The sequence below is a fragment of the Macaca mulatta genome, chromosome 18, assembly GCF_049350105.2.
Source record: "Macaca mulatta isolate MMU2019108-1 chromosome 18, T2T-MMU8v2.0, whole genome shotgun sequence".
Classification (NCBI taxonomy): Eukaryota; Metazoa; Chordata; class Mammalia; order Primates; family Cercopithecidae; genus Macaca; species Macaca mulatta.
Genome location: NC_133423.1, coordinates 45,703,955 through 45,727,690, shown reverse-complemented (window position 1 = coordinate 45,727,690; position 23,736 = coordinate 45,703,955). Strand labels below are relative to the sequence as shown.

The 23,736-nt window shown below is 47.4% G+C and overlaps 1 protein-coding gene across 2 annotated transcripts in view; it reads right to left on the bottom strand.

Annotated features, from left to right (window-relative positions):
- The window catches only part of ST8SIA5 (ST8 alpha-N-acetyl-neuraminide alpha-2,8-sialyltransferase 5), an 89,876-nt gene that overhangs the window by 4,755 nt on the left and 61,385 nt on the right, over positions 1-23,736 (bottom strand). For both annotated transcript variants that reach the window (XM_015121872.3, NM_001083950.1), the window contains 4 exons: positions 20,984-21,076; positions 9,036-9,122; positions 5,699-5,843; positions 3,100-3,212 (listed from right to left, as the gene is read on the bottom strand). In XM_015121872.3, the coding sequence (XP_014977358.1) occupies positions 3,100-3,212; positions 5,699-5,843; positions 9,036-9,122; positions 20,984-21,076 (438 nt within the window). The remainder of the gene's footprint in view (positions 1-3,099; positions 3,213-5,698; positions 5,844-9,035; positions 9,123-20,983; positions 21,077-23,736) is intronic.

Sequence of the window (23,736 nt, the reverse complement as noted above, 5' to 3'; positions counted from 1 at the left end):
ATTTTTTTTATAGCAGCAATAGGAAACGAATACAGCCCCAAACAAACATAGTTTAACAATACATTGCCAGGGGTACATCTATATATGACAAAACAATTTTTAACAATGAGAGAATGATTAAGTACTCAATTCAGGGTAGCGACACCTCTTGGGGGAAACAGAGGTAGAATGGGAAGGAGCACATCAGTTGATACAAAGGCTCGATACAAACATTCAACTTCTTAAATCAAGTGGTTGTTCTACAAATATTCATCTTATTGTTTTGCTTCATACTTAGGTGGTGCAAACATTCTTCATATCAAACACTACATAATGAGTGGATGAATAATAAATTTTGAAATAAGCAGGTGTTAGCTGGGTGAACGTGGAACTCATGAGCATTCCAGACACAGGTCCTGTGCAAAGGTCCTGTGGTAGATGAGAACATGAAGCACCCAGGAGTGACTGTGGCCTGGTGACTGGAGCACAGGCAAGGTGGGAATGGTACAAGCTGAGGGCAGAGAGGGAAGAAGGGGCCAGACTATAAGGGACGGTGGGCCATGTGAAGAATGTGGCCCTTCGTCAAGGGAAAGCCATGGGTTTAAGGAATAACTGTGCAGAAGAACCCTCTATAACAGGACTATGACTTTCACCTACTTTATGATCCAACCACACCCCTGTCTATCAGACCACTATGAAAGGCAGGTTTTATATTATCGTTAAAGATTGAGCGGGGGAGTCGGGGGTGTCTACAGTCAATTGCCATTTTTTTTGAGCATCTGTGGCATGCCAGGAACTTTCACAGGATTATATGAGCCATCAATAACCTCGGGTGGCAGATATTAGGCTCCCTGTGTTGCAAATGAGAAACTAGGCATTCAGAGGGTCAAGGCAGGGCGGAGGACGGGCCTGACTCCAAGCCCAGGTCTCGTTCCCAGTACAATGGCATCTAGTGTGGACATGCCTAGAACAGGATGGAGTCTCAGGGCATCTTGGCATGCACATACAAGCACCCAGCAAGGCTTTGCTGCTGCCGCACTGCTCTGATGATGATGACGATGAGAACGGAAGGGCACACAGCATTTCCAAAACTAGCAAACACAGCTGTGTGCTCTCACAGATCTTAACAGATCTTAGGTGGTGGGACAAGAGACTAGCCCCTTTGAGGGAGACGCTTACTGTCATATGATCAAGCTAGGGAAATGATGTGATATCACAGAAAGAATGCAAGACCAGAACTATATCCCATTTCTGACTATGACTAGCCCCCATGACCCTAGCAAGGAATATCATCCCCTCCCAAAAAATTGTTTTTCATCTGTAAAATGAGAGGAATATTTTAAAATAACATTTTCATTATAATAAAACTTAGTATGTGTCCCGCATTGTTTGAAGATTTTAAACATTAATTCATTTATTCCTCATACTGACCCCAACGGGTAGGTACTATTATCATCCTCATCTTTCATTTTAGGAGATAAAGGTGTAGTGGCTAGGTAACTTATGCAAAGTAACACAGCTTTTTCTAACTCAAACCAGGCTCCCCAGCTTCAGAGCCTGTGGACAGAACCACTATACACTCCACTTCTTAGCCCTGAAAATCACTTAAGTCCATTCTTTCATTCACGCCTTCATTCCTTCATTGAAGACTCATTTTTCTGAGTAGTTATGTTGTGCCAATTATATCAGTTACTGTAAACAGAAGTTCTCTGTGTGTTTCCAATCTGCAAGAGTGAGACCACTTAGCGGGTCCCTGGTTATAGGGCTGGGTGTTAAAGGCCACATGAGAGCTGGACACCAGGTTCCGTGGGAGCCCAGAAAAGAGTGCAAGTGGGTTTAGCCAGGGAAGGAGTGGGTGATTCTTGAGCTAAGCTTGGAAGGACAAGTGGCAGTTGGCAAAGCAGGATGCAGGGGCTGGGGAGACAGCATTCCAGCCAGAGGGAACAGGACCTGGGGGGCAGTTGCTGGCATTAACTGGGCTCTAATGGTGTGTCCAGTGCTGGAGGTACTAAGAGTTATACAATCATTATGTCATTTAATCCCAAAACTGATGGAGCTGCTATCCTTACCCCCATTTTGCAGATGAGGAAAACAAGGCCCAGAAGGATGACATGACATTCCTGAGGTCATATGCCTAGCAATGCTGGAGCCTGGATCAAAGTTCAGGGAGACCCCATAGACCTTGGCTTCTCCTCAAAAGACCATCTTGAAAGAGGCTTTCCCTGCCTCCCCTGGCAGGAATGTGGCTGGGCTAAGGATTCAGTGAGGGCCAGAGATTTCGGTGTTGGAGGAAGCTTAACCTTCAAAGCTGGACTCGACTAGGCATCCACAGGGAGCACGTGGGCAGACTCCAGATCACAGAGAGGTGTGTCTCTCACACTCCGTCTGCGACAGCAGGTGACGCAGGGTGCCCAAGTCTTCCTTCTTCTAGAGATAGAGGCTGGGGTTGGACATCCAAGAACCCAAAATATGCAGAAGTCCCTTTATTTTAGGACCTCAAATCACACCAAACCTGCTCTACCCTCCCCAACCTGACACGTAATGAGTGGCCCGATGATTGTGGATCCATGCTTCCTGCGACCCCACTGCAGACTCAACCCAAGTCTGTTTGCTTTAAGCTCTTATTTTCAACCCACCTTCTTCACCCAGGCTAAAGATATACATGAAGATTCACTAAGAGATAAGAGTGGGGCTTTATGTAAGGAAGAAGTGCAAGGACCAGTCTCTGGCTTAGTTGAAGCCAATATTGGTGTCTGCCACAAGGGTGCCCTGGTTCCACCAGTGCTTCTGGAAGGGTAGCACCCACCCAAGATGATGGCGCCCAGACGACCTCCCGACACAGCTGCAAGCTCCTGAGTCCTCAGTGCCTTCAAATCTGTGATGCCCTTTGCTCTTAACATAGCTCCCATTGTGCAGATGTGGACACTGAGGACCTGGGAGTTTAACGACTTCCCCAAAGGGTTGGGGCTGGAGAGAAGAAGGGATATCCCAGACCTGAGGGTCTGCAGGGGTGGGGAGTGGGGATTACTTGCTTAAAGGGTAGCATTAGGGCACCGGGGAAGAATATGGAGGAGGAGGGCCACGGGGTAGTGGCAAGGGCAGTGCCAGGGTTTCTTTTACCGGAAGACGAAGTCGGCGCTGTTGATCTCCCTCCCGCAGCGGCTGTTCTTCAGGATGCCTCCGTTGCCCACCACAGCACACTTCTTAAACTGGGATCGGTAGTAGGGCATGTCCTGGGGGAGGCAAAGGCAAAGCTGTCAGAGCCAAGCCACCCCCTGCCTCCACCTGCGACTCTCACCTCTGCAAGCACACCTACCCCTGTTAGCTCCTGGCCCCAAGAGGCAGCCTTGTGGGGAATGTGGGAGGAAAGCGGCTTTCCACTTTACAGATGGGAAGAGTGATCAAGAGTCTTGTTACTATTAGATGGCCCCAAAGGCCACTCCCATCCCTGATGCCCAGGGCCTGCTGGGCAGCTTTGCTCCTGGCACACAGCAACTGGCAGTCCTGCACGAAATGGGGCCAGGCCTGTAGCCTGTGCTTCAGGTGGGACCAGCAGCCAGGCGGGGTCTCGTGGAGAATCACGCTGCCCTGGGACCATCAGGAATCAAGCTAAAATTAAGGGGGACTTCTGTGGGAGACTGTCCTTATTCATGGTCCATTTTCTCTGGATGGACAGGCCCAGTGAGCCAAGACAGGGAAAACAGGGGCATCTCACAGCCAGTGGGTGAGTAAACTGCACTATTAGACTTGTACGAGAGAGGAAAAAAAAAAAAAACAAACAGTCATGTTCAGAAAAATCATCAAAAGTTTATTATGTTCTATATGGGTGTTTCCTAAACTTCTGTAAGTTAAGAACTACCTGGGATACTTTCTGAAAATATAAATTTCTGGGCTCCATCCCAGCACCACAGAATCACAGTCTCACAGATAGGAGGCTGGGAAGCTGAATTTTTTACAAACACAAAGAGACACTTATATTTAGGGAAGTTCAGGAAATGTGATTCTATGTCACATTGCTTTAATTCAGGGACAAGCGAACTACATATAGCCCATGGGCCACATCTGGCTTACCGTCTGTTTTTGTGTAACTTGCAAGCCAGGAATGGATTTTATATTTTTAAGTGGTTGGAAACAACCCAAAGAAGAAACGATTTTGTGATACATGAAAACTATGTAAAATTCCAATTTCGGCATCTAATAAGATTGAAAGTGTTACTGGAACATAGCTACTCTCATTTGTTTACTCATGTCTGTGGCTGCTTTGTGCTAGAATGACAGAGGTGAGTAGCAGTGACAGAGAGACTATGAACTGCAAATCCTAAAACAGTTACTGCCTGGTGCGTTCTGGAGAATGTCTGGTGAGCACTGCTGTCTGTCCCTGGGCTTCAGTGGTCCATACCCCGGCTCTCCTTGGATCTGTATGTCATACTAAGTTTTGTTACACCCACTGGCATTACCTGCGTGAGATGCAAGTCACCTGCTGTCACCAGCCTCATGTTCCAGGCCTTGTAAGACCCACCTTGTAAAGGTTGCTCAATACCATCCTCCCTTAGGGCCACAGTGAGTGAGAACACATTTGACACTGCTCACCTTCAGCTCCTCCCCCACATCCCCAGAATGCATGAGTCTTACCTATACACTCTGGTACCAGTCACAGAATGCAGGGAACTCTGGGCTTTGTTTCACACTCAGCCAAGAAGCAAGGCAGCCAAGGCCTTCAGATTTCATCCAAAAAGACCTCCACATGCCCCCACTCAGAATTTCTATAAACTACATTCACTAAGTGCTGTCCCGGGCCCAGAGCTCTCCTGGATGTGGTTATGAACACACCCATGCAACCTTCCTCCTCTTCAGAGTCCATACGCCACCACACCTGGGTAATTGCCACAACTGGCTGAAAGTGCAGGTTCCAGTGCCCCTTCTCTGAGACTAGTGCAGTGAGTCTGCACCAACAGTCAGCCCAGGTGATTGCAGGTGCACAGCATCAGTGATCTGAACATTTCACATCTGTGGCTCACTCACTGCGGTTCTCAGTGGCCAAGGTCAGTGAACTAAACCATTCAGGTCTGTGGCTCACTCATTTTGTGGTCCTCCATGACCAGGGAGCCACCGTGCCAGCCCTGCACCGCCTACCTCCAGAACTCTTTTATGTGAAAGGAAAAAAATAAATATCTATCTTGATTAAGTCTCTGATATTTTAGATATTCTGTTATAATCAGCCAAATCTATTCATAGTTCAAACCCCGGTGTTACAAATAAGAAGACTGAGGTTTTGAAAGACAAAATATCTGCCCATGGTCATCCAGGGAGCTGAACCTTTCAGAGTCTAGATCTGCACTGGGTGGTTCATTCTTGTGCTCACAACCTCTGCATGTGTTTTCGCTCGTGTGCCTACCTCAGGTAGGGGACAAATGTGTCGTCATTCTCTCCCATATCTGCAGGATATCCTCTGCAAGTAATGCAATACTCAGAATTTTCTAGTCACTTTCTCGCCAAAAGTCACTCAAATCATAGCCAGTTGGCATTCATGGTTCTCAGAACCCCCAAAGAAACCCAGAGGGTGGGCTACTGCACCTCAGACAACTGGTCAACCAGGACCAAGACGACTGAGTCCAGAGGACAGTGAGTGAACCATGAAAAACCCCAGGGACATTGCCACGGAGGGCTACAGGGCCCGGCTCCCTCGCCTCACCCAGACCGCCCCTGCCCAAAGCAGCACCTTGGGAAACATGCGGAAAATCTCCTGGTTGATGTGATAGATGCCGCTGGTGTCCACCTCATACTTGAGCTTTGTCCCCAGGGGAGTGTTCTTCTGGGTGGTGAAGAGAAAGGCAGGGGCGTTGCAGCACCTGGACAGAGTGGACCTGCCAGGCAGGGAGACAGGCGGGAAACACATGATGCAGGGCAGAGCACAGCCTCAAGAAGAATAGAGGGGTGGAGCCGAGGCCTCTCCTGCCCACCCATCTCCACGCTCACCCCCACCGTACATGGAGCCAAGGCCTCTCCTGCCCACTCATTCCCAGGCTCGCACCCACCCTGCACCTCTGCTCATGCTGTCCCCTCCCTTTTCAACGCCTCTCCCAAGGCCCCTGCCTTCTGCCACTCATTCAGGGCCCAGGCCAGGTTTCTTTCCATGAAGCCCCACCCAGCTGCCCCTGTCTGCACTGACAGAACTCCTCCATGGAGCCCAAGTCCTGGCCACTAACAGAGGGTGAGGAGGAGCTTTCCGAAGAGCTCCAAGCCAGGCCTGGCACGGAAACTTGGGTTGCAGTCCTGGTGTCAAGAGGCCCGGATTCTCGCTTCTGCTCTGCCCCGACCAGTTGTGAGGCTACTGGAAGGTGTCTCTCTCTCTGGGCCCTACTTTCTTCATGCAGGCTTGGCTCTTCTACCTCTAATCCTCTGTAACTTGTGATTGCAGCTTGCCAAAGCCAGGAAGGTTTTATAATCTTTTTTTTTTTTTTTTTTTTTTTTTTTTTGAGACAGGGTCTTACTCTGTTGCCCAGGTTGGAGTGCAATGGTGCAATCTCTGCTCACTGCAATCTCCGCCTTCCGGGTTCAAGCGATTCTCCTGCCACAGCCTCCCAAGTAGCTGGGATTACAGGCATGCACCACCATGCCCAGCTAATTTTTTTTTTTTTTTTTTTAAGTAAAGTCAGGGTTTCTCCATGTTGGCCAGGCTGGTCTCGAACTCCTAACCTCAGGTGATCCACCTGCTTCAGCCTCTCAGCCTCCCAAAGTGCTGGGATTACAGGTGTGAACCACCATGCCCAGCCTATAATTTTTTATTATGATTATTTCATCTCTTGCAGGTACTTCACTGGGAAGCCCAGCTGGCTCCCAGTCACAGAGAGCAGAATTTCCTATAGAGAGCTGGGTTTCAGAATGTAACTTAAGGCTTCCTAGAGAGGAGGCCAAAGGCCTGGCAAGGCAGGGCCATGGGTTGGCATTACAAACCAGCATCTGGGCCTTTTAGCTTTGCTAGTTCAGAAGCTCAGTCTTGTCAGCCCACTGGAGAGCACTCCTATTGAGGGAGACTGACTCACACTAACCAAGCTCATGAGCGACTGATATACAAACCAGAATGTCAGCGTGCCTATTTGTAGGCAGCAGGGTGGGAGAAGGCCTCAGTTACAGGATTCCTTTCCTGTAACTGGAATGCTCATGCCTGCCTTCTAACACCCACCTGCCACTCCCTCATGGCACCAGGTTCCTGCCAGCCTGAATGAAGCATCTCATCATTGTTTCATGAGCTTGAAATGAGAGCAAAGGGAGGCAATGACCAGCCTGGAAGGTTTTCTCACTTAGAGCATGGCAAAGCCTGATGTCACTGCCTTTTCTCACACCTGAAACTGCTCCACACCCCTCATGCCCAGAGCTCCACCCCTGCACTGTGCTGTCTTGTCCCTGCCAAAGGCTCCCACACTCATCCCTGTTTTCCTCTTGCCACATGATTTCCCTGTTGCTTCATGTTTCCTGAGATATGTGAGTCCCACTGCTGAGACTTTTTTTTTTTTTTTTTTGAGATGGAGTCTCGCTCTGTTGCCCAGGCTGGAGTGCACTGGCGTGATCTCCGCTCACTGCAACCTCCACCTCCTGGGTTCAAGCAATTCTCCTGCCTCAGCCTCCCAAGTAGCTGGGACTATAGGCATGCACCAACACGCCTGGCTAATTTCTTTGTATTTTTAGTACAGACAGGGTTTCACCATGTTGGCCAGGCTGATCTCGAACTCCTGACCTCGTGATCCGCCCACCTTGGCCTCCCAAAGTGCTGGGATTATAGGCGTGAGCCACCACGCCTGGTCCATTGCTGAGACTTCTATTCTGTCCTAAGCCTGGACAACAGGCTTTTGCTTCTCACTGACCTGGTCCAGACTGAGTGTTTTATCAGCCATACTCTCAGTGTGCCAGGTCTCACTCGCCCCCAGGGGCACCTCTGTGCAGTGTGCACGGTAACGTTTCTAAGGGGCCAATTGGCAGCACAGATTATGGATCTATTCTCTACTCTCCCAGCACTTTGCTCAAGCTCATGTTCTGTTTTTTATGATAGGTGAGTCTCTGCAAACTACTGTCAGGCCTTTGCTGGGTCTTTGTAGTCTCTCAGAGGCCTCTGGCACCGGATCTTGAAGTGTTATCACTTTAAACATTCACATTTCTGAAAATGTGCCTCTTAAAACTACTACTCTACCTCTAGATTTCGTCTGGAGCTGCAGCAAATTGGAACAAACGATTTATAAAGAAAAAGCTTAGTCATCTTTGCTTTTCACAATCTCTCGTGCAGGACTCCTTCATGCTTAGAGCTCCTCAGTACATTTAAACTTGGACCTGAGTGCTGAAATCCAGCATAGACACAAATTGCCAGATCACATCAACTCCATAAAATAAAGTCTACCTGCACTAAAATAATCCCATAAGCTCACAGAATTTTAGAGATAGAGAAGACCCTAAAGTTTACTATCCATCAAAAAGAATTTTTGGACATCTGTTATGTGCTGAGTTCCCACAGGAGAACTTTAAGATCCAGCTCTTACCTCTCTGGGAGTTTATAATCTGCTCATTTTGGTTAGACAGCATTTATAAAATAATCTGCAGCAGGGCTCAAATGTCTCGTGGAGGCTGGAAGAACTCAAGCGCTCTGAGAAGGAGAGAAGTCACTGGGCCAGAGTGGCTGCCCCAGGACAGGGGAGGTGAAGACTAGGAGGCCATAGAGAATGCATAATGCGCCTTCACACAGGCCTGCCAGAGACCACTGGCACATGCTTCCCTGCTAATAGCCTCAGTGAACCTCAGCTGTGTACTGGAGATGGCACCACCAACCTCGCAAGGCTGCTGCAAGGACTGAGGGAGAGAAGATGGAAGACGGCACCTGGGCAAGGTGCCCGCCTCAGCCTGCATGTTGAATCAGTCCCCCACACTGCTCAGATTCCTCAGCCCAGTCAGGGCCTGCTCTAGGGAAGATGCCCACTGAGAGCTGGGCCTTGCAGGACGACGGAGACTGGAAGAGGTGGCAGTGAGGAGAACTATACAAGGAGAAGGGAGGACAGACGAATCATAGATACTTGAACTGGTTGGCCTCAGAGATGTTCATCGCCCATTTGCACATCTGGAGGCTCTTCCACCTGTCGAACAGCTCTGACTGCTTCACCCTTGGGAGTAGAGGACAGAAGAGCACATGAGCGGGGCAGGTAGGACAGAGTGCGATCATTCCCAGAAACGCTCCCTCCTGATCTCCCACAGCCGAGTCCAGTTCCAGGGCTGGCCCTTGGCATTGACCATGTTTTCTTTTCTTTTCTTTTTTTTTTTTTTTTTTTTTTGAGACAGGGTCTCACTCTGTCATTCAGGCCAGAGTGCAATCATGCATTCTCAGCTCACTGCAACCTCCACCTCTGGGGTTCAAGTGATTCTCGTGCCTCAGCCTACCAAGTAGCTGGGACTACAGGTGCGCCACCACGCCTATCTAATTTTTGTACTTTCTGGTAGCAATGGGGTTTCACCATGTTGGCCTGGCTGGTTGCGAACTCCTGACCTCAAGAGATCATCCCGCCTCAGTCTCCCAAAGTGCTGGGATTACAGGTGTGAGCCACCGTGCCCAGCTGGTATTTTCTTATTTTCTGTATTTCTGATGCTCTGGCACCTGGTGCCTTGCTAATACCTAGTCAGCAAACAACTGTCCTGCAAGCATGCCTTTCATGTGCAAACCAACCAATCAGAGCCCACACCCTCAACCACCTCCTCATTGACAGGACACCATCCCCCTCCTCGCACCCCCTACCCTAACCATCCCAGGGCCAGGTATCAGAAAACCAGAGGCAGTCCCTATGCCTCAGAGCCTGCCAGAATTATTCACACTAGCCAATCCTAAACCTGGCTACCCTGCCGACACTGCCTTGTCCATTCCTTCCCGCGAAAACCTCAATAGTCTCACCCACGCTTTCCCCTCACTGCTGCCTCCTGACTGGCCCTGGGGCTGCCCTGCAGGGCGTGCCTCCTGTTTCTATGGCTCTGTGAGTATAACGTCTTACTTCATGATGGTCATTTTCATATCCGCGTGTCCTACCATACCTGATTAAAACAAATCCCAGAAACACTTTGAAACCTTCTTCCTCACATGCCCACCCCCGAGGGCCTGCATAGTTCTCTTGAGAACATCTGTCTATAAAGGGAGTCAGACCCCAGTGGAACACCCATCAAACACCCACACAGTTCAGCACTCAGTAGGGCTCATGAGCAGGGTATGCCCTTCTCTTTCTCCCTTCTCAAGGGCAGATCACGGTTTCCAAATGACAGAAAAGATGAGATGAGAAACCTGAGACTGCCCCTTCTCCCTGAACAACCCTCCACCAGGCTTTATGCTGATTGGCACTTAAACATCTCAGCATCATGACATTCTAAAGCACTCTCAGGAAAGGGAATGTCTAAACCACATAGCATTCTCCCTTTGACCGAAACCTGCAAAAAGAACTCATTTTTAACTTACACATTTACATTGACTTATTTATAATTATGCATACATATAATTGTTTCAGTGCTGTATCCCCAGCTTCTAGAACAGTGCTTAGCAAAATATAGATACTCGATAAATATTTATTAAGTGAACGACTGAGCCAAATCAAAAATACAAATTTCCACAAACACTGAGCAACCAATATGAGATCCTCATGCACATTAACCTCAAATAGTCGCTCACCCTTCTCGTCGGTTTCTCTCCTCTTTCAGCAGTGCCTAATCTCAGAGCCATGTCCACATTCCCAAGCCCTCTCTGCCACAGATACGCTTTAGCATCTCTGTTACCTACCCCTATCTTTAGTTACCCCTTCCCCATTTCAGTTAAGGAATTGTTCCTTGCATCCTACCCAATTCCTTCCTCCTTTAACTCACTGTTGGTTTCGCGGGTAATTCTCCCATTCTACAGAAATGTCCAGAATTCTCTAGGATCCCTGCCATTGAAGATTCCAGTGAGGCTCTGGCCTGGTGAGAGTCGTGAGATCCAGAAAGATCCAGGAGGCTCCCCAAGCCAGGCCAGCACCCACTCCTTCTTAAGTAATTGATCACAAGACCCATTATACAACTGGGCGAGCCCTTCCTGATGAACTCTAGATCTTCGGCAAAGAATTATGCACCTTTTTTTTTTTTTAAGGGGATCCTATGGTCAAATACAGTTGGGGAAAGCTGAGCTAAATAAAGTTAAATGCTTTTCTTTACTGCAAGACATCTCAGATACCTTAATATGTTCTCATATATTGTGAATTTCCAAGAAAAGTATTGGATCATGGGATCCTTTTTCCATTGAGTAGTTCGAAAGATTGTAATTCCACAGTAAAACTGTGAAAAGTAGACAGATCATACACTCCTTAAAGACAGCACCATGATTTAGCTCTCTTGATCATGCACAGTCCCCACTTCAGGGCCAGGCATTCTGTAGTTGTTTGGGGTCACCTGGCTGTGGACCACTAAGAAGCTCGTTAGTCTTGGGTGCTGGTGCAGAGAGGAGCCCTTCAAAGGAAGCTGTCCTGGTTTGATCATAAATGGGAACACTCAGTCTTTAGGAGCTGAGTGTTACCAAGAAACTACTATCACTATGGCTCTTACCCTGGGGTGCAATGAAGGGCTAAAGGAAGTGCCTGTACCCTCTGATTTTGTTATAGGCAAAATCCATGTCTATCCACCCATGTGCATATCTTTGGGGAGAATCTGAAGCTTTCTTCAGGTTCCTACAGGGGTCCATTATTTTTTAAAAAAAAAGCAAATACCCACTTTAAAAACCCTTTTTAGGCTGGGAGCAGTGGCTCACACCTGTAATCCCAGCATTTTGGGGGGCCAAGGCAGGCAGATCACCTGAGGTCAGGAGTTTGAGACTAGCCTGGCCAACATGGTGAAACCCTGTCTCCACTAAAAATACAAAAATTAGCCGGGCATGGCGGTGCGCGCCTGTAATCCCAGCTAGTCAGGAGGCTGAGGCAGGAGAATCGCTTGAACCCAGAAGGCGGAAGTTGCAGTGAGCCGAGATTGTGCTATTGCACTCCAGCCTGGGTGACAGAGCAAGACTCCATCTCAAAAGAAAAAAAAAAAAAAACCCTTTTTTAAAAAAGGGTTCATTTTGCAGAGGCGAGTCCCTGTGTTTAATCAGAGGTGTCTTCAAACAAGGCAAGCCTCCCCTACGGGAAGAATACATGGCTGGTGGGGCAGGGGTGATTGCAGGAAAAGTCGTGGAAAATAGTAACTAAATACATGGATTTTGGAACTAGTGGGACTTGGGCTAAGACCCAAGTCTTAGTTCCGATACCTGCTAACTATGAGGCCTCAGGCTGGTTATTTAACCTCTCTGAGCCTCAGTTTTCTCATTTATAAAATGGGTGTAATAATAGTCTCTTGCCCTCCCAGATTTGTTAAAATAATGAAATAAGATGATGTGATAAAAGACTAGGCACGGCACCTGACACACAGAAACATCCAGTAAGTATAAGTTATTATTATTGTTAAACTGAACTGCCTTGACTATGCTCACTCACAGCCCCCTATACTTTCCACTTTTGTAAAATCCATGAACTATCATGACTGCTGATCTTCCCCACTAGACAGTAAATACCATGGGGGCAGGGGATCAAGCCTGCACTCATCACTGTAACTCAAGTGCTAAGGCACATAGCAGATGCATGGTAAATATTTGTTGAGTATACCAATAAGTTAATGAATTAATTGAAACATCTGAGTTCAAATCAAGTCTCACTATTTGTTGAGTATCTCAATATGGCAGGAACTAGAAATACAGTAGCGAACAAAACAGCCCCTTGGTTCCATGGAGCTTACATACCAGTTGGGGAGGAAAATGGAAAATAAATAAATAATGCCTTGCCAAGAAGTGGCAAGCGCTGGGAAGGAAAGTGAAGCAAGGTAAATGGACGGGGAAGTGACTGTTTCAGACTGAGTGATCAGGGAAGGCTTTCCTGAGGAGGAGAACCTTGCACAGAGACCTGAAATGACACAGGAGCGAGCTGTGCAAATATCTGGGAAAAGTGTATTCCAGGCAGAGAGAAGAGTGAGTGCAAAGGCCCTGTTACAGGAACCAGCTTGGCAGCGTTCCTCCTCCCACCCTGGCTGACAGAAGGCAAACCTTCCTTCCAGCTTTCCCAAACCTCCCCTCTCAGGAGCTCACAGGGTATGAGGGAGTGGTGCCATCATACAGCAACACCCTGGCTCACCCACTGCCCCCTGCCCCTCCCCACTCTCTGCAACCCACAGGCCCCTAGAGCAGCCCCCTATATGGCCACTGCTTCAAATGCCTTCTGGAAACACAGCCCTGGCAACACTCTAGGTGGGGTTCCAAGTTTTACTGTTACCAGTGTCTGGGCCCTACTCTCTCTGCCTCCAATGCCCTCATCACACCCTGGACCAAGGTCAGGGCCTGGACACCCAGTCTTGAATCCTGGCTCCATCCCAATCTTGCAATGTAACCTCGGGCAAGTCATTTAATTTCTCTGAGACTCAGCTGCTTTTTCTGTAAGATGGATATAACGGCTGGCTGCTGCCCTTCCAATCTCAAAGGTTGTCAGAGAGCTCAAATGGAATAATACGTGTAAAAAGATTTTACAAATTGCTTTACAAATGCAGAGATCATCTTTACTTTAAAGATGAAGGGTTGACCCTAGGCACTTCTTTCCTTTCTCCCAAGACACCACTAACATTCCAGAAGAGGAATAATAAAAGGTACAAGCCCATAGATGACTAGAATGACAGGGAAGGGCATCTCAGTGGAAGAGAAATTTCAACAAGTGTATGGAAGTACGAGGGAGTGGCACAAGGATAGGATGACACAGCCCAAAGTACCTAGAGCCAATCTGCACATGGAAAATTCTAAGAGGTGGGTGGAGGATGGGGAGGGAGCATAGCCCTAAAAATGAGACTCAGTTGTGAGTCTGTAAGCAGAGCCATCAAGCCTACACTCCCCCTACCCCACCAAAAACCATGGTAGCCAAATGCTTAATGTCCAGCAGAGGAGGAGGAGAGATGGAATCAGACTATGAGATCCTCTGTTAAAAGAAAAAAAAAAAGTTATCATTTGCAGTTAAAAGATCTGGCTGTTCTAGCAACAAAAGGGCCAGGAGCATCGTGAACAACTTCAGACACAGAACTCCTATCAGTTTTCATTTCAAGGTTAAATATGGATAGATAGCCAAGGGTCACCTGGTCAACCTGAAGTGAGACTAAGATAATCCATCAGATAAAATGACCACAAAGACAACTATTGGAGGAACAAAACAGAACTTAAAAATATTCTACTTAGGTACAAAGAAAGAACTCTTGTGGGGGAGGGGTTCACCAGAAGAGCTGAAAGATGAAGTCAAGGGATTTTCCTAGTATGTGGAAGCAAAAAGAGGAGTGAAAAAAGATAAAATTAAAAGATATGACCAGCCTGAGCAATGTAACAAGATCTTATCTCTACAAACAAATATTTGAAAAACATTAGCCAGGTGTGGCTTCATGTGCCTATAGTCCCAGCTACTCAGGAGGCTGAGGCAGGAGGATTGCTTGAGGCCAGGTGTTCAAAGCTGCAGTGAGCTATGATCACACCACTGCACTCCAGCCTGGTTGACAGAGCAAGACCTTATCTCAACAACAATAAAAAGATATGAGTACTAGAGATACAGTCCAGAAGTATAGGATTCTTAGATTGTAGAGAAAAATAGAGAAGAAGGAATATAAAAAGATTTGAGAGAAAGTTGAAGAGTCTGGACACAAACTCCAAATGAAAAGGTTCCACATTTCAGAACTGTAAAGATTCCAGAGCAAAAAAACCAGATACTTCCGAAGAAACAACCATTCTCATGCTTCTCATGTATCCCTGGATACTAAAAGATGGTAGTGAAGGTCTTCAACATCCTAAGGGAAAATGATTTTCACCTAAAATACCAACCCACCAGACCAGCAATCAAACCAACAATCCCACAACTCAACACACCAACAATCAAACCAACAATCCCACAACCCACCACACCAACAATCAAAACAATAATCCAATAACTCATCACACCAACAATCAAAACAACAACCCAACAATAAACAACACAAATCAAACCAACAACCCAACAACCCACCACATCAACAATCAAAACAACCCAACGATCCACCACACCAACAATTAAAACAATAATCCAATAACTCATCACACCAACAATCAAAACAACCCAACAACCCACCATACCGACAATCCAAACAACAACCCAACAATACATAACACCAATCAAACCAACAACCCAACAATCCACCGCACCAACAACCCAAAACCCACTACAACTATGATCAAAACAACAACAATCCCACAACCCACCACACCAACAATTAAACCAATGATCCAACAACCCACCACACCAACAAGCCAAACAACCCAACAACCCAACACACCAAAAATCAAACCAACAACTCAACAACCCACCACACCAACAATCCAAACAACCTAACAACCCAACACACCAACAATCAGGTAAAAGGGAAGAATCCAGTCATTCAGACACAAAAGAACTCAAAACCTTACCTCCCACCTGTCACTTCTTGGTATTTACTTGAGAATGGGTGGAAGTAAAAGGAAGAAGTAAACACAAAAGAAGCTATAGGTTCTAAGCAAAGGTGAATCCAACCTCAGAAGGCAAAGAAAGGAAGCCCCAAAACAGCAGCCACATGACCCAGCAAGAGGGTCATGAAAGTTGATGGAGGCCTGGTGCCTCCCTGGCCTTCAGTGAACAATATCTACATCATCCCAGTAATGGAAAACACTATTTGCTATTCTTCAAATTTTAGAGTCAACCTCTAGAAAAAGCCTCAAAAAGGGCTTGGTATGGTTACAAATAGAAGACAAATGTTATCGGCTTTGTCATTTTAAAAGTCAACCCATGGATGAGTGAAGCCATAGGCTGGAGGGGGAACTGTAGAGTAGGAATAATTTAAATATCCTTATCTTACACAGTGCAGGATCAAGAAATACTGTTGATATTTGGTAGAACAAGAAATTGATTACTTAGATAATCTACAGACAGACTAAAAATAGTAATACCCTTCAACTGGGGAAATGTGGGAGGGAGCTGGGCACTAATCGTAATGAAATGAGAGTGATTCTTTCTTTAGTCTTCTTTCTCCCTCTTTTCTTCCATGGCCTCCTGTTTGCACCCGGGTTTCACCCACTCCCTCTGTCCACTCATTCATTTAACATGTGAGTACTGAGCTGGCACAGGGCCAGACTCAGAGATGCCTAAGCCTGGGTCCTGGCCCTCCAGGAACCTCCGCCTGGCAGAGGACACAGACTTGTGAACACTGCAGTGGCACAAAAGGGACTCCCAGTCCAGAGAGTGGGCATTTGCCCAGCTGGCCTTTGCTCCCAGCTTCTTCCTTGGTCTCAGTACTGGGCTCAGCACAGAGCTCCCAGTGGCAGAAAAATGGGGAAGGGTGATAGGAGACGCTGGCCTGGGGAATTATCCTGCACGACCCCCATCTGGGTGTGAGCACAGGCAGCAACTGAAGATTCTTATTTTAAAATAAAGGAGCTCTAGATGATAGGTGTAAATAATTTTAGTAAGAATTAGTGACAATGCGTTTTCATAACAAATCATCATGGAGTCGTTCTTCATGTATCTGACATGGTCAGGGAGGGAAGAATTTTCCATGTGGGGATTTTCTGGCTGACTGATTTTTACCACTGATTTCAGCAATTGTGGATCAGAATCGTTCCCAGATGAATCACACACCTCCTTGTCTCCTCAAACAAAACACCAGCTGACATTCTGCGGGCCCAAAGGACAGAGTGCATCCATCAGACCCTCCATTCACAGGTGGGCTTTAACCTCTTCCCGAGGACTCAGGGTCAGACCCTCTGTGAGTCCTTCTCATGGCGCTGGACTGGAACACAGTGAAGCCCCCTGGTGCCCAGATAATGTCAGAATCACTCGGATCAGAGGCGGGCCTCTGCAACTCTCTGATTTCAGCCCTGGAGGACCTACTGACCCTCAGCCTAGACTCAGGAAAGGAGGCACACACACTCATGCCCCATGAACAGCCCAGCCTCTCCTTCCCTCTCAGATCCCCAGGGCTTGGGGCCGCAGAGGGGCAACTGCTGTAGAAGAGGCAGGGCATGCAAAGTCCAGCTCAGCCAGGAGCCCCAGCTAGGATGGCTGCTCACCCCAGAAGCCCAGCCCCTGGGGACGGAGAGAGTGCCCCGAGGCAGAGATGAGAACCAAAGCCAAATGTGGAGAGGCCCAAACACCACCAATGGGAGTCCATAACAGGGACAAGGGATGGCAAGTGGAATCAACGGAAGGTGACTGTCTCTCATGTTCCTCTCTAAAGAGAGTGCAGTCGGACCTTGGGGACATATGAGGTTGTCCATTACACTGAACAGTGTTTGTGTTTTGAGCTCAAAACAATGGCCCTGGGTAATTTCTAATCTAGCCCTAAATGGAAGCTGTGACAGGGGCTGTTGTGGGCTGAACTGTGTCTCCCCAAAATTCATATGCTGAGGTCCTAACCGCCAGGACCATAGAATGAAACCGTATTTGGAGATAGGGCCTTTTTTTGTTTGTTTATTTTTGAGATGGAGTCTTGCTCTGTCACCTAGGCTGGAGTGCAATGGCACAATCTCGGCTCACTGCAACCTCCACTTCCTGGGTTCAAGCAATTCTCCTGCCTCAGCCTCCCGAGTAGCTGGGATTACAGGTGCGTGCAATCATGCCCAGTTAATTTTTGTATTTTTAGTAGAGATGGGGTTTCACCATGTTGGTCAGGCTGGTCTCAAACTCCTGACCTCAGGTGATCCACCCGCCTCAGCCTCCCAAAGTGCTTGGATTACAGGCATGGGCTACTGTGGGCATAGGGCCTTTAAAGAGGTAATGAAGTTAAAATGAGGCCATTAGAGTGAGCCCTGATCCAATATGACCGATGCCCTTACAAAGAGAGATTAGGGCATAGGCAAGACTCAGACCAGGGGCAACCATATAGGGACGCAGCGAGAAGAAGGCCATTGGCAAGCCAAGGAGAGAGGCCTCAGAAGAAGCCAACCCTGCAGTATCTTCATTTCAGACCCCTGGCCTCCAGAATTGTGGAAGAATTAAGTTTTGTGTACCTTGTTACAGCAAACTGATATAGGACCTAACACCAGCATACAGAAAATACACACGTAGAGGGATGGGAAGTTCCCCAGAAGGATGACCCATTCACAGGATTTCTTAAATCTTCCTGTCCAGACCTTGAAGTAACCATGAAGAAACTATACATTTTATAATTTAAAGAAATTAGTCAGCTGGGCGTGGTGGCTCACACCTGTAATCCCAACACTTTGGGAGGCCAAGGCGGGTGGATCATGAGGTCAGGAGTTCAAGACCAGCCTGACCAAGATGGTGAAACCCTGAATTTACTAAAAATATAAAAATTAGCCTGGCACGGTGGCAGGCACCTGTAATCCCAGCTACTCGGGAGGCTGAGGCAGGAGAATTGCTTGAACCCGGGCGACAGAGGTTGCAGTGAGCCAAGATTGCACCACTGCATTCCAGCCTGGGTGACAGAGTGAGACTCTGTCTCAAAAAAAAAAAAAAAGAAAAAAGAAAAGAAAAGAAATGAGTCATTTATTCTCTGAAATCTTGAAGGTGTGCTCTCAACCACAGTGCTCTGGATTTGCACAGTAAAACACGGAAGGGTCTGAAAGCTTTGAATTCTGAGAAGACAGACTCTCTGCTACCGGCTTCTGAACTTGGCTCCGACAGCCATTTTTGCCACTAAATCAAAACTCCTTGGAGGCATGTTTAAAATACCAACCAGCTCACATGCCCCAGGCCCTGCTTAAAACCTTTCCTGTGGCTCTCAAGGCCCTTGGATAAAGGTAAAACCCAAACCTGGGTCTGTACCATGAAGCTCCATATGGTCTGGCCCTACCTGACCCTCTAGCAATGCAGCTTCTGTGTCTTCCCCTCACGCCGGCATTCGAGCTGCCTCATCCTTCAGAGTCCAGGACACAGCCAGCTCCTTCCTGGCACAGGGCCTTTGTACAAACTGTTCCCTCCACCTGGAGCCCTCTTGGCCTAGTTAGCTCCTGTCACCCTTCAGACTGGAGCTCTAGTGTCCCTTCCTCAGGGAAGCGTTGCCTGACAACCTCCCCCTAGCCCCAGCCTGGGTCGGGTTCCCGGTCACTACCCTGGCTTCTTGTGGTAACTGGTTATTTAATGTCTGTCCCCCTCAGTGGCTGTGAGTTCCACAAGGGCGGGCACCACAGTGGTATGTGTTCAGCCCAGGGCTCAGTGAAACTGATGAGTGGCGTCTGTATCCCACCTTCTCTAGAGAGGGTACAGAGACCATGGGTTAGGACAGGGGCCATAAACAATGCAGCTAATCCCAGCTGGATGCTGGTCTCACCCTTGGAGCTTTCCAGGAACTGCTGAGCTATGGAGTCTGTGCATGACAGCCCAGAAAAGCTGCTGCTACTAGTTCCAAAAAGGAAAGGAAGGAAGGAAAGAGAGAGATGGGTGCTGACATTTATTGAACACCTATGATGTGTGCTACTGAGCATGCAGGCTGCTGGGCTATCTACTTTCTTTTTTATTTTATTTATTTATTTATTTATTTTGAAAAGGAGTCTCACTCTGTTGCTCAAGGTGGAGGGCAGTGACGTGATCTCAGCTCACTGCAAGCTCCGTCTCCCGGGTTCACACCATTCTCCTGCCTCAGCCTCCAGAGTAGCTGGGACAAGAGGCGCCCGCCACCACACCCGGCTAACTTTTTGTATTTTTTTAGTGGAGACGGGGTTTCACCATGTTAGCCAGGATGGTCTCGATCTCCTGACCTCGTGATCCTGGGCTATCTACTTTCACATGCCTTATTTCAGCTAGTCTATAGCAACCCTTAAAGGGTAGGTAATAGTGTCCCCATTTTCATAGGTAAGGAAAGGCTCAGAGAAGTTAAGCCATTTGCAGAAAGATTGAGATGTGCTAAGGCCCAGAGTCAGCTTTGGATCTCAGGTCGGCCCACCCCAAGACCCATGCTCTCCCCCTGATGCACACTAGCTGGAATCACGTTAGATGGGTAAAGGAACAACGGTCCCTGCCTGAGGGCCAGGGACCCCAGATGCCCTGGGGGTTATGTCAGGGGCCCGTGAGTCCATCTGAGCACCCAACATTGCCTGCCTCTGAATAAACTATATTTTTTCCACATCCAGATATAACGGTTTCCAAATAAATACAGATTCTGTCATGACTAATATAGTACCAATTCCTCTAAATGGGTTTGCTGAATTCATGGCAGTTCTGTGAAGGGCGGAAACCCAGGTGGGCACATGCATGCTAAAACGTTCAGTATGTAATGTGTTTTCCCTCCTGTGGGTTGAAGAGTCATAGGTGATGTACTGTTAAGCAGGGAGTGGAGAGCATAGCTCTTTTACCATTTATGCAAAAAAAAAAAAACTTTTAAAATCTCCATACACAGATTCTTACTCATGCATTGATTCTGCAAGGATACCCAAAGCCACATCGTCACCCTTGGGGAGAACTCGGTGGCTCTTCATTGAATAACCATCTGTACCACACAAATTTTGTATCATTTAAATAATTTAAAAATCAAAATTTTTAATAAAATTAAAATCATCAAAGGTGATAGCAAGAGGGCAACGCTTAACCCTGTGGTGCAACGTACTGAATTTCAGGCAAGAAAGTCCTGTGCCCTCTTCAGTTTCTACACAAGAGGAGCCAGCGATGATAATCAAAGAGACTGGTAATTGAGGCGGGGACTTTAACACCGAGTCACCAGAGGTGACCTTGCAAACTTGGCCTTTTGTCATAAAACAGGCACAATCATCACTGTGTTCCAGCCCTTCAGGGCTTTCCAAATGCCAGTGGCTCTGGGGAAGGAGACCTACTTTACGCTCTATAGGAACCTACCACGTGTTTCCTGTTTCTTTCCATGCTTGCCCCCCCTCACCCACCCCTAAACCCTGCCCCACCTCCACATGCCCCCTGCACCCACCACAAATGGCCACACTCACATGGACAGCACCTTCACTTCCAATATTTCGTGCCTCAGCTCCAGGCATCTTGTGGAGTTATATTCAAAAGGCCCCTCGTAAAATTCAAAGTACCTGGGGACCAACAGAGACAGGTTAAACAGAGAAGCAGGTCAGGATGTCCAGGGCCTGCAGGAGCTCTTGTTGCAGGGTGGAGTGTCTGTCCCAGTGAAATAAATAAAGCCAACCAGCCCCATCCCAGCAGATGACCCATTAGGGGCTTCAGGCAGACCACGGGGTCCTCTGGCTTGATCACTGGGTGGTCAGTTACTCTCAGCGCCCCACTCCCCTGGGAGTGTAAGCATTTACAGAAGCATAAACCGATTTCAGCAAACAGGGAAGTTCAGAAACAGGTTTGGTTCCAAGTTTGTGGCTGGGAAGGAGAGGGGAGGAAGAGGGATGCTGTGTATACTGTGATCAGAGAAAGCAGAGAGACCAGAGTCATTCTGGCACAGCACTGGGAGTCCGACAGTGAGCCTTCAGGCCTCCAGCTTGCCCTTCCATTCCCTGCCCCTTGCCCACTTGATCCTCGTGCCCATACTGTGACATAACTGAGACTGATGTGCCTTTCTCCCCATTTGGCAGCTGAGAATACTGAGGCTAATCAGACAGAGCTCCAGGTCACACTCTCCGTATAGGGCAGGACCAGGGCTTGGTCTAGGTCTACCTGCAGAAGAGACCAAGCCCCTTCCAGCACCAGCTGGCTCCAGGCATGTCACAGCCACCTCAGGGTCCCTCTGCCAGCTTCATGCAGAATATCAATGCCAATTTCAGCCAACACTTACTAAGCCCTTACTATAGGCTAAGCGCCAGGCCAAGTATTTGATGTGGATGGATGCATTCACTTTTAATCTTTCTAATCAGCCTATGAGGAAAGTGACACAAGCATCCTGAATAGGCTCTGGGAATTAACTAAGGTGCCAGACCGCCGGAGCTGGAAGGTGGCAGAGCCAAGATGGGAACCTGCATGCTGACTCAAGGCTGCTCTTTCTGCCACTTGGCTATGAGCATGGCTGGTGTCCCCTGGAAAGGGCCCTCTGGCCTCCTGTGGCAGAGGCCCAGTGAGCTCTCTCCTCATGGCCCCTCTCTTCTGGCGGTTGTTCAGAGGCAGGGGTGGATGGAGCTGGGAGGGTTGGATCCCAGGACAGCTTTAACATCATGAATCCAGAAGCCTGCAAGGCCAAACCACTGTAAATATGGGATCAGTGGCCTTGCAACAGGTAGTCTGCAAGAATCAGACATGAGAGCGGCTCCCCAGGGCCAAGCATTGGAAATCAGGCATCGCTCAAGCATCTCCCAGAAACCACTACACGCAGCAGTGGACACACTGCTTACACCCTTACACACTGGACAAACTTATGTATGTGCTGCTTTAGAAATGCTGAAACATTTTACCCAATATATTGGTTTCTTTTACAAATATTGGTAGTTTTATTATTATCATTGTATTTGTATTGTCATTTTGTCATTAAAATAATACTGTGATACTTTAAAAGTTATATTTATAAATATTTGTCCTTAATAATTTAAATATAATTTAATAGTTTTAAGTACTATAATTACATATTTAAATAATTTTACATAATATTTTAAGATATTAAAATATTTTCCACAACAAATTGGTCCCTATTTACAAAATAAATTGGCTCTTTGTTCTCATGTCATAAAAGAATTCAGGCCAAGTTAATAAGAAGTAGGTACTGAAGATCCCCAAAATATCAAACACCTTTGTGTCTTACAACTCCCTTTCTGTCTTTCTCATCTGGCAAACTCAAATGGATTTTTCAGTACCCGGCTCGAGTAACCACGCTGCTGGGAAGCCTCCTCTGATCCTGATCCTGGACTCCCCCTGCTCACTGTCTCTTAGTCAGAGCAAATAACATTGTATTGGGTTGGTGCAAAAGCAATTGCAGTTTTTGCCTTTTTTTTTTTTTTTCATGTAATGGCAAAAACCGCAATTACTTTTGCACCTACATAATAGTACAATTGTGTGTTTATGTGATTGCGTTTCTTTCCAAACCACGAGCATCTCAAACACAGAGACCGTGTCTCTGTTATCTCTGTATCTTCTGTACTACAGAGGCAGGAAAGCTAAAAATGACATTTCCCAGACTCCTTTGCAGGTAGGGTTCTGGATGCAATTTAGGTTCAGCCAGTTAGAAGCATTTGCATGAGACGGATTCAGACCTGTTATAGGGGAAGAATGGCAAGGCTCAAGGCACGGTTTTGCTGGTGCAGAATGTGGCAGAGGTGTCATGGCTCTTGGAAACTGCAGTAGTGGTAACACCTTCATGATTGTATCAGAGGCAGCAGCTTTCACGGTGGCCCCATTTCACTGCAGTTTGGGGAGGAATTCCTGGGAGTTCAGCCATTTCTTCAGCTTTCCCCATGAATCTGAGCTAGCTGTGCCCTTAATAAATCCTTTTCTTCTTTAACTAGCTAATGTAGATTCTGTTATCTGCAAATAAGAACAAGGGGTCAGCCTGGGGCCACAAAACAAGCCCATGACCTTGGCTCTGACTCACCTAATTTTCCAGTCACACAACAGTAAGCTCTGGTGTCCTATCACAAAGATCACTGTTTGCAACCTGAGCCGGTGTAACTAAGCCCTTTGGAATCCACTGAGTCAGGTAAAGCCGTGGTCCTAGGTTGTTGATAAGAAAAGGTCCAGATTCAAATGATGCAGGAAATCATTAGGTTGAGACTTATCCTAGAGTTCTTGGGAAATTGGAGAC